The 11542-nt window shown below is 40.3% G+C and overlaps 1 protein-coding gene across 2 annotated transcripts; it reads right to left on the minus strand.

Moving 5' to 3' along the window:
* Positions 1-3101: 3101 nt before the first annotated feature.
* Positions 3102-11092, minus strand: hhatla (hedgehog acyltransferase like, a). 2 transcript variants are annotated; one of them, XM_029525140.1, is made up of 13 exons: positions 10902-11092; positions 9710-9846; positions 8300-8367; positions 8063-8176; positions 7502-7522; positions 7077-7271; positions 6725-6934; positions 6081-6252; positions 5503-5647; positions 5345-5380; positions 5046-5247; positions 4790-4931; positions 3102-4470 (listed from the first exon to the last, which is right to left on the minus strand). In XM_029525140.1, the coding sequence occupies exons 2-13, from the start codon at positions 9813-9815 to the stop codon at positions 4331-4333; spliced, it is 1551 nt and encodes a 516-aa protein (XP_029381000.1). In that variant the 5' UTR covers positions 9816-9846; positions 10902-11092; the 3' UTR covers positions 3102-4330. The 2 variants fall into 2 exon arrangements, with proteins under 2 accessions (XP_029381000.1, XP_029381001.1); XM_029525141.1 differs by lacking the exon at positions 7502-7522.
* Between the last annotated feature and the right edge of the window lie 450 nt (positions 11093-11542).

The following is an 11542-nucleotide window of genomic DNA, read 5'->3' on the forward strand; positions in this document are numbered from 1 at the left end:
ACGGCATGTTAAAGCCAGGAGAACAACTCACCAGACAGCCTGACTTGATCTGATTACTTTTATATTTTGACTCACTTTACCAAGTACTTTTTTCTGTTTAATACCAGGTTGACCAGTATGTCCACTGGTGTAATGGGACAACATGTTACCCAATGCATAGGCAACAGTGGTTCTAGAAAGATGAGCACATTACACAATAAACCTCCCACTTCATGTTTTCATCAGCATCAAGAGTAAGGTGCCCTGATATGTTAACTCTAATCAAATAAAAAAAATGATCAGATTTATTTGTATAGCGCCAAATCATAACAAAGTTACATCAAGGCACTTTTCATATAAAGCAGGTCTTGACCAAAAACTTTATAAAATTATTTAAAGAGACCCAACAGATCCCCCGATGAGCAAGCACTTGGCAACATTGGCAAGGAAAAACTTCCTTTAAGAGGCAGAAACCTCGAGCAGAATCAGGCTCGGGGGGGGGGGGGGGCGCCATGTGAGAGGAGAGGAACTGGGAGAGACAGAGACTTTGGCAGAACATGGTTAATAAATGCAGTACAAATGCTTAGAACTGGGAGAAACAGTGATTTTTAAGAAGCATGGTTCTTGGGGAGGGAGGGAGAGAGAGGGAGGGAGGAAGGGAGGGGGAGGGGGAGAGAGAGGGAGAGGGAGAGAGAGAGAGAGAGATGCTCTGTACTTCCCCCAGCAGCCTAGGCCTACAGCAGCATAGCTAAAGAGTAGAGGACTTTAACTTTTTAACTATAAGCTCTGTCATACAGGAAAGTTTTAAGCCTTGAAAATTACTAAAGAGTCCGCCCCCCAGACCGATGCTGGAAGTTGGTTCCATAGAAGAGGAGTCTGATAACTGAACGATCTGCCTCCAGATTTACTCTTGGAGACTCTAGGAACCACAAGTAAACCTCCATCTAGAGAGCGGAGAGTGGCCTGCTAGGACAGTAAGGAACTATGAGCTCTCTGAGATATGATGGAGCTTGGCGCAGAGCTTTATATGTTAACGGAAGGATTTTTGAATTCTACTCTATATTTTACTGGCAGCCAATGAAGAGCAGCTAACACAGGAGAGATATGATCTCTTTTCCTAGTTCCTGTTAATATTCGTGCAGCAGCGTTCTGAATAAACTGAAGGCGTTTCAGAGATTTGTTTGGACATCCAGATAGAAATGAGTTACAGTAGTCCAGCCTAGAAGTTACAAATGCATGTGCTAGTTTTTCTGCATCATCCTGAGAGTAGATGTTTCTGATTTTCCTAATGTTTCTCAGGTGGAAGAAAGCTGCCCTACTGACTTGTTTTATGTGAGGGACAAAGGAAATGTCCTGGTCAAAGGTTACTCCAAGATTTCTTACAGTGGAGCTGGAAGCCAAAGTAATGCTATCCAGACTGATTAGATGATTAGACAGCGTCCTCTGAGGTGCTTAGGGCCAAGTACAACAGCTTCAAATTTGTCAGAGTTGAGAAGTAAAACATTTTCGGTCATCCATTTTATGTGTTCAAGACATGTCTGCAGTCTGACTATCTGAGTGACTTCATTTGGCTTCATTGATAGGTACAGCTGCATGTTGTCTGCGTAACAGTGGAAGTTGATGCTGTGTTTCCTAATAATGTTGCCTAGAGGAAGCAGATAAAGCGTAAAGACGATTGGTCCAAGTACCAAACCCTGTGGGACTCCATAACTGACTACAGTGCATGAGGAGGAGCTGTTGTTAACATTAACAAATGGATGTCTATCTGATAAATAGGATTTGAACCACCTTAGTGCAGTTCCTTTAATCACAATTTCCCAGTCTCTGTAGTAAAATATTATGATATATGGTGTCGAATGCAGCACTGAGATCTAAAAGGAGAAGTATGGAGGCTGATCCATTGTCTGAGGCCATTAGAATGTCATTGGAGACTTTAACCAGTGCTGTTTCTGTGCTATGATGGGCTCTAAATCCTGACTGAAGCTCTTCAAACAAACTGTTCCCATCCAGGTGGCCCTGTAATTGTCTTGCTACGGCTTTCTCAATGATTGTAGAAATAAATGGAAGGTTCGATATGGGTCTATAGTTTGCCAAAACATCTGGATCAAGATTAGGCTTTTTAAGCTGGGGTTTGATGACCGCGGTCTTGATTCAGGAGTTGCTGTGTTCAGTAGAAGATTATTGTCTCATGTAGGTAAGAGCTGATGAGTTCTTTCTCAGAACTTTATTTGTAAAAAAAAGTCCATAAAGTCATCGCTGCTTAGAGCTAAGGGGATCACTGGGTCAACTGAGCTATGGCTCTCTGTCAGCCTGGCTACAGTGCTGAAGAGAAACCTGGGCTTGTTCTTGTTTTCTTCTATTAGTGCTGAGTAATATGAACTTCTAGTACTGCGGAGAGCTCTTTTATATGTTTTTAAACTATCTTTCCAGGCTCTGTGAGACTCTTCCGACTTAATGGAACACCAATTTCTTTCTAATTTCCTTGATGTCTGCTTTAAGGAACGGATTTGGGAATTATACCAGGGAGCCAGCCTCCTCTATTTGATTACTGAGGGGTATATAGACAATAATATACATATATATAATATGTAGTATTATCACATATGAACTTGTGGATAGATGATGTTGTTTTATAATATATGAAATAGTTGTAAAATAAGTATGTGTATAAATATTCACATTCAGAATGAGTGTTGTCTCAGACTTTAGACCCACCTTTATATCAAATCAATATGTTGATTTGTGATTGATTTGTGATTATGGCAATAAGGCTGTCACACATTACAAACACCAAAAATCAAAAGCTTTGCATAGAACAGTCTCTGTTCCCTCACAGAAAAACAAACACTGGCACCTACTGGCTGGAAATGAATGTCACGGCCTATGTTAAATGTCCCTTATCTGAACTGAACTAAAAATGAGAGCTAAAATTAAAACTGACATTGAAGAACAAAAGAAAGCAAACTAAAAAAAAAGGTTAAATCTTCTGATTTTATTGATGCAGACACTTTTAAAAGTGATATGTTAGTTTAGATTTAGAATTTATTTTAAATGTTTCCTGGTCAATCAAATTATCAACAACATAAATTTTTTTTTTATAATTTTCTGATCAAAAAGCTCTTCTTTTTCCATTATAATCTTGTGATTTGTGTATTGATAACGGTCATTGAACAAATCTTGGTCAAACTGAGCATGACAGGAACGACATGATGATACTGTCTAGCTATAAGGCATTTCAACATAATCGTGATTAACTGCATCCAACAAACAACAAATTAAATGAAATTTATTTTAATTGAGAATTTTGTTACACATCGAAGCAAAACAAATATTTCAATTTCCTCCATATACAGTGACAACCAAAAAGTCATAGCAGAGGTGTCACAGGTGGATTAAACCAAACTTTATTTCAAATTCAAATTCAAATTCAAATTGAAATACTTGAATATAACTCCTGTAATAAGAAAAGGTGTTACAATCTGCATAAACTTATTCCCAATTATCTGCTGCACCGAAGACACACAGCGGATTTTTGTGACAGGCAGGATAAGGCTAGTTCATTTTCCCTGCTTGTCCTGTTGACATTCATAGCAAAGTGAGGAGCCGAATCATGTGAGAACAAGGAGGAGAATGATATGCCAAAGTGTCACACCCACTGTTATCTGCTGCGATACTGGAGTAAGCTGTCGCTCTCAGAATAGCTGAGTTACATTCAGTTTTTCTTCGTTCGTTCTGGAACAACATTAAAATGTATGTGAACCATTACGCCCTGACTTGTATTTGACAGTAGAGCAAATACACTTTATGTTCAGCTGCGAGAAATATGGAGGATCTCCACAGCACTCTTCGTTAATTGTCTTTATTGCACATTTGCGGCACCCTGATTTCAAGTTTTCTCAAGTTTTTGACCCCCTTCATTGTAGTTAAGTATTAGGATGATAGGTGTCTAAGGCATCTAATGTAGAATTGCGACACCATTTGACTAAAAATTACCTATAATACTATATGTCCTTGTATATACTCATAATCATCATCGTCATAAAATATTTGGCAGGCTTATAACTTGCTCAACAATCTCTTGTTCACATAAAATACAAATACCAAAAGGTACCATCGGTGGGCTTGTGCCAGAGGACATGGTGATTATCTACAGCAAGTGCACTTGAGGATATTTCACAGTTCAAAACATTGCCTGGCTTCTGATAAACAAAAGCAAAAAAAAAAAAAAAACACACAGGCTGGGCTGACTGGCTGTTGGGGTCTGTTTCAGTGACAGTTCGCAGGGCCAAAGAAAAACATGTGAAGGAGGCTGTTGACTGTGAAGTCTTTGAAACTCTGTTTTTCTGTCCGTTTATTCTGCTTTTTCTTTGCCATCGACCGGCTTCACTGGCTCCAGGTCATCGAGCAGGGCTTGTTGTCGCTCCCTCTCCTTCACCAGCTGCACACCACAGTAGGTCACACATAACACTGAGAGAGTGGACAGAGGGAAGCCTGAAAGATAAAAGAAAGAGAGGGAGGAAGCAGACAGGGAAAACGAGAAGAAGTGAGAACCGAAAGCTGCTGAACCGTCCTTTGTGCTGTGCCCTGAGTAGATGTTCAACTGTAGATAATCCTGTGAACAACCTCTCTGATTCCCAGAGCTCAGTTGTTCAGATCCTTTCATTCTATTTGAGCGAAAGCAACAAAAAGGACGCTAAAGGCCCCTCGAGACCCTGCTGATTTTGATGTCAGTGCTGTTCTCACTTTGGGAACTGGAACTGAAAGGAAAGCCTTAGTTTCATTAATGTAATACACCCTGGACATTCCCTACCTTTGAAAATAAGCCTTCTGCCCACTAGCTTGGCAAACTCCAAACTGTTCAGGGAGAGCACGTTGTAGAGGACGATGGCCCAGAAGTTGGCAGCATTGAACACACTGTGGATCCTGCATGACATGGCTTCACCCATAACACCCTGGGAACAGGAGACGCAGGAGAACACTCAGGACGGTCTGATATAACATTAAATCTAATTCAAGTTGCATCTTGTTTCCTACTTGACAATACATTTGAAAAAGATTTTCTTTACCTCAATGGTGGAAAATGGTGGAAAGGAGAATAACTTGGCCACCCACAGCTCGAAGTTGAGGCCAAAGCAGTTGAAGAAGGACCAGATGTAAACCAGCTCACATGGGCCCAGCCACAAGGTGGTGATAGCGAAGGTGCAAATGGTTGCTAAGAGTTCCTTGAAGATTTTATCATGATCCCCGCCAATATAGTCATAAACATACCTGCAATATTACACCCAATTTAGTGCAACAAAGAATCAATATATTTTATATGTGAGGTTGTGCCATTTAAACCAAAACTAAAAATCCAAAAACTCACTTGCACAGCCAGTCATTGATTCCTCTGTCAAAGTGTCTGAAAAGAGACAGAAATTTCCCATCTGATGTTATTTGACACAATGTGAAAGTTTAGCACGGTGGGCAATTAAACTATACATCATTTTATCAAGATTGTAAATTAGTGCAGATTCCACTTACGTCTCAGCGAAGACATAGAGCATGGTGATACACTTGGGGGGTTGAGGAGGGTCCAGATGGTCCAGTGTAGCCACGGTGTTGATGACACCAAACATCACGGCTGCCTTCACCCAGTCATACACCAGGTTTGAATAAGCCAGCCCAGCTGTAAAAGCACAAGGCCGGTTTACCTGAAGCTCCACGACTGGCTGTTGTCGCAGAACATCAGTATATGAAGTTCTAATAGTTGTAAACGTATAAATCCCACAATGCTAGGACTGATAAAAACAATAGTAAAAGTGGTGCATGGAGTAAATATTAGATGGTAGCAGCAGATAGTAACAGTACTGAGTACAGCCCCATGAAAACAATGTGGAACACCTTTAAAGTTCAGTTTTCTTTGCATTTACATTCATGCCTATTTATATTCTATTTAGGATTTCAGTTTAAAGGTGATGATTACAGGGATTGTCTAAAGATTGAACAGCTGACACCGATACATACAGACCGGTGTAACCAATGAGTATAAAAAAAAGAAAGAAAAGATACAGGCATCAGTAACAGCTGTACCATATCCACTATCATTACATAAGACCCACCTAGACACCAGTCAGACAGTTTGGTGACCAGGTTCATGTCACTGGGGATTGTCAAAATGTAAAGATAGTGGAAGAAGACGTCGACCACAAGAATGATTCCCAGGTGTAACAAAGCCTTGGTGGTGATGTTCCACATCTCCCTCTCTTTGCGCGTCAGCTTGGTGTTGTTCGCCTGTGAATGAAAAATTTTGGTGTTTACTAAAACTATGGGGCTGCATCTTATACATTTTGACTGTACTAATATTGCCTATGACATTAGCAGAAACATATTAATTAAGTATTAACAGTACTGACAATGGTAAAACATGTTTTTGACCATTTTGTAACTAATGCTATAACACCATGTTATAATATTTAAAATTACCTAAAATGATCTTATATCAGTTTAATAGTGTAAAAATTCTCTTCTTTTCTTTGTTTAATTTCAAACCCAGAGAGATAATAATTGCCTTCATTATCTATCCACTGCTTTCAAATTGATTCTTATAAGCCCATCATAATCTTACATTATTTGCATCAGCTGCCCTAAAAAGATTCTGCGTGAGTTTTCAGCAGCTTTCAGATACAGTGAGATAGCCTTAACAACTGTCAAACCAGTTTGCAATTGGTCCTTGTGGCATTTATTTTCAAGTTAAAATCCTCACCTGGGCATGATACCTGTCAAAAGTCATGATAGGTCCAAAGAAGAAGAAAGGGAGGTAGAAATTGTATTTCAGCAGGTCAGAGAATGTGTAGCTGCTGTCCTTCTTTTCACAGTTCTCTAACGCAAAGCTCATGCAGCGCATGATGGTGAAGCCGCAGCCTCCATAGAACAGGATGTCTTGTAGGTCGAAGGAGCCAGTCACCAAGGTCTCCTGAAGGAGGAGGAAGACCCATTCTGAACTTCAAATATCGCCTTTTTATGAATAAGGACAATAAAAACTCAGAAGCAGTATGGACTGTATGCATTCAGGGTATTTGCTCATGAAGCACGGAGCAGTCAAACTGTCCACTCACCTGCCAGGAGTTATATGGTTCCAACTTGATGGAGGCCAGTGTGGCAAGGCCAGCTGCAAAGCACAATGACTTCCATTTGACCAGAGCAACGCTGTAGAGTATGATGCAGTGAGATAGAATCAGAGCCATGAAGGTCCAGCCCATCGTGACCAGGACCGCCAAACCACCGTACACACCAAAGATCAGGGATCTGTGCTGTGGGTAAAGAGGGGCCAGCATCAGTGGGAAGCAATGCCATGAGCTTTATAATAATCATAACTGAATGCAACACACATGATGAGTGGCATTAGTACAGTAACACTGCTGTATGAGCAATATGCGATATACCCCAGGATGAAAAGAATGAACAAATACGTTGTCCAGGCATCAATGGTTTAGATGAAACACAAGACAAATATTAGAAAATCCACGTTTATTTATGTTACCTTACATCCATCTATACCAATCTTCGGTGTAAGCATGAAACAAGATAAAAAACATGTTTAAAACACAAGGAACTGTTTTAAATATGTCAGAAAATTTCACATGAAACAATAATTGGTATAGTCAACATACATCACTCAAATCTAATATCGGACATAATGCAACTCGTGCTCATGCATCAAGACAATGATTTGTTCGACCTTGAGATAAAAAAAAAAAAAAAAAAAAAAAAAAAAATATATATATATATATATATATATGAAAAATCAGGTCGTTGAATATAACAGTTTCTGTGAATTCAACTGAACTGAATTAGTCGGGCACATATATTCACATCAGAAGTAACTTTACATTTAATGTTTATAGCACATATCAAATGAAATCAAGTGTTTAGTCTTGATTGGTGCAAAGCATTCACATTCAACCATATACATAAACAAATCTATACAATAAACACACAAAAGAAACATGCAGTTACACCTGTTTTACAGTCAGAACACAATACTGCCTCATAGACATTCACGCTCTCCCTTTCTATCCCTACAGCACACACATGCACGCACCTTTGGGGCTATGAGGGTGAAAATCTTGGCAAAGATCACGTGACCAGTAAGCGCAAAAAGGATATGATTGCGGAATGTAGAGAACCACATTATCCATTCGAAGTCGGCAACATCCTGTAGAAAAGGAAGTTACTAGGTCCCCCATTTACATGAGTAAGTCCAATTATAGAATACAATGTGACCAACTTATATAATAAATAAATATAATATATGAAATGATATGAAAACATATCTTACCATTTTCCTGCCAAAGTAATGCCATCCTGGTTTCACACTTTCTTTAAAGGCCTTTCTTCCAACATTCTCTGAACAGACACAAAAATTAAAAGATAATCTGCAAATCATATATAAGAAGGTGGGCGGAAAGTAGCATTTCATAAATAAACCAGAAAGATTTCTTAGCATGGCGAAGCTGAGAATGAGGAGCACTAAGTAGGTACTAAATCCAGACAATAGTTTACTTTATTTTGGGGATCTATAAGAAGACTGAACATTTATAAACAACATTTCAGATCAAATACTTGTGTAAATTTCAACATTTGAACTATTTAGGAATAATTATTGGATTATTTAGAGTGAATTTAAGGTGTCAGAGTACAGTTTGTATTCGATAATACTCAAATCTTACATAATGCCCACGTTGTGAATCTTTCTATTTTTGAATCTGACATCTTCACTCACTGATGTAATTTGGCTGAAGCAGATTCATTTACTGTACAACCTCAACGTAGCACTAACACAGATATTATAAAAAGAAGAAAAACTAGTATGATAATGGTCAGAATTGTGGCAATAGTGTTGAGATAGCATCAAATGTGATTGGCAAACACCCCCACAGCAGCTCTGTCGGCTTTGCCTGATTACACTAATGGCCACGATAAAGGATATCAAAAATGTAAGGGTCAAGTCAGGGAAAGCTTCTTATGTCTGGGACCACAGCCAGGCTCATATTGCCAGTATACACTGCTACTGTAGCCTGCAGACCTGTGCAGTATGAAATCCCACAGACGAAGCTGCTATAAACCCAGAAAGTAAATACTAAAGAAAAAGACTCATGGCCAAATGGTGATTGATTGCATGGGTCTGCCCTGACCAGTCTGACAGCACAGACTGTGGCAGACAGTACCATTCACCAGATTACACTGAGTCCTTTCAGATCTGTGTGCGAGGAGGCTACTTTTAGCATTTTAGAGTCTGGATACATGTAAATGTTTGGTATTATTTCAGAATAACAGGATGAAGGATTAGTTGGCTCAACTTTACCGATTCTTCATTTGAAACGTCTCCATCACAAAAATAGAGGGCAATTAGACATCTTAAAATTGTCTTCATATTAATAGGCACTTGCAGGGATTCCTCAGGGGAGAGGGTCCCTTTTATTCTGGTGAATGGACTTCTACAGAGCTTTATCTTAACTAGAGCAGAGAATGGATGTAGTTAAGATTTTAACAGTGAATTCACATTTTAAATGTAACTGATTTTCTATTTCAGTGACTTAGTTATTTGACCTAAAAGTATTGATTGGAGTTTGTTTTTCTGCTTTCAGTGTTTCAATTTGTTCTACCTTCAAATAAGTATTGAATACAAACATCTTTCTAAGTTATACTGTATGTGTGTTGGACATCTCCTGGCATATCAAATACTCACCACTTGAAGCTTCAAATATCCAACTGCCTGCCCATATCATGGCCCCCGCAAGTACAGCTGTGTATAGATACAGCTCATATCTGGGCAGGGCGGCTTTGATCCCCATGGTGAAACTGCACACAGTACTGCCTAACAGTCTGAAAAGCAACCAGCCACACAATATTAGACCTGACTGAGGGCAAACTACATTGATAAAATTAATGTTGATAGGTTCAAAGAGGTAACAGAGCATTTATGAGCAAATTGGCTATTTTTTTCTGATGTCACTGATTATTCTTTGCATTCTGGGGGAATCTGGAGTTTCAGTGAGACCTAGGGAATCTATATAAAACATCAATTTTGACAGGCTTGTCTAAGAGACCCGGGCTCAACACTTAAACCTGCGTTCAATAATAAGTCAAAACATAAATATGTTTTCAAATTCCTACACTCTGTTACTGGTTACTATTCAGTACTCAGTCATACATTCCTCCCCACGACAATTTTTACCTTTGCCGAGGGAAAACAGCCTATGACTTTATTTAACAGGTAACCCCATGTGAAGGACCTTGTATCAACATCATCAACAAATGCATTCCATGTCAGATACAAACCAGGGTGTTTTGACGAGGTGACATTTTACTAATAAGCCGTAAAGTTCGACAGGCCAGTGACTTAAATAGGACTGCAGAGCTCTGGCTCCTCGGAATCAGCACCGTCAGCTGCGCAACCCTACCTCTCCTTCCTATTATAGCTCCTGCAGCGGGGCAGCTGCAGTGCTATGTGATCTGACACAGGCCGGGGACTCACCTCACACAATAATTAGCACTGACTGGAAACACCAAGAATGGTGCAGCGGAGTAGCAAAACACATCCACTGTTACTTTCTGGCGGAGAGTAACGCACCCGGGCCTTGATAACGTGCGTGCGCCCGTGTGCGTGTGTATGTATGTATGTATGTCTGTGTGTGTGCGTGCGTGCGTGTCAGGTTCGTGTCGCGCACTCTCAGCTGAAGTTAAAAGAGTTGGTCTGTAAAGTCCTTCCCATGCCAGGATGTAACCATGGCTTGACAGGAACCCAGCAAAGCCCTCTGCATACAAATCCGGCTCCACTCCTCCACTGCTTCTATGCACATTGAGTCGAATCGATTTTTGTGGTTACTCTTATATTTAACCCTATGCAGACATTAAAGACACTTTTTTCCCCCACTAACCTGGTCTCCGCTTCACACTGACAAGAAGAGGGCAGCTGTATCTACACCCCGAATCCTCAATTCAGACCGTAAATCATAGAAAACGGGGTGACGGTGGTTACAGCAGGTTTCTCTAATTCATCCGTCCTGTTGGGGGCTTGACGCTGCCGCTGCCTGCGATCACCAGCCTCGGCCACTCGGGATGTTGCGGACTCAACGAAAGGCGGAGGTGGTGGAGGAGGAGGAGGAGGAGGGGGGGGGGATATATTTATCCTTCACCAGAGCACCGCAGTGAGGGGTGGTCCGCACCGAGCCCATCAGACCCTCCTGGAGCGCAAACCAAGCCTGGGACAATGGTTAAAAGCGATGAGCAGAGCAAATGCAGTGTCTGTTGAGAGGGAAATACCAGAGCCCACCTCTGATGATCCTCCAGTCAAAACTGTAATGGGATTACATAAAACGGATTTGGCATGCAAACATTACAGAGTACACTAAATTAAACACAACCTTATATTCACTGTATCAAGACGGGTTTTTAACCAGCTGACAGTAACTATATGGGATAACATGTTCTCTCCAAACCTCTGCATCACAATGCTGGCATGATATGCAGGCATCAGGGATTGGATGATTTGAGTGTTTTCATTCATTGACTCCCAAAA

The sequence above is a fragment of the Echeneis naucrates genome, chromosome 17, assembly GCF_900963305.1.
Source record: "Echeneis naucrates chromosome 17, fEcheNa1.1, whole genome shotgun sequence".
Taxonomy (NCBI): domain Eukaryota; kingdom Metazoa; phylum Chordata; class Actinopteri; order Carangiformes; family Echeneidae; genus Echeneis; species Echeneis naucrates.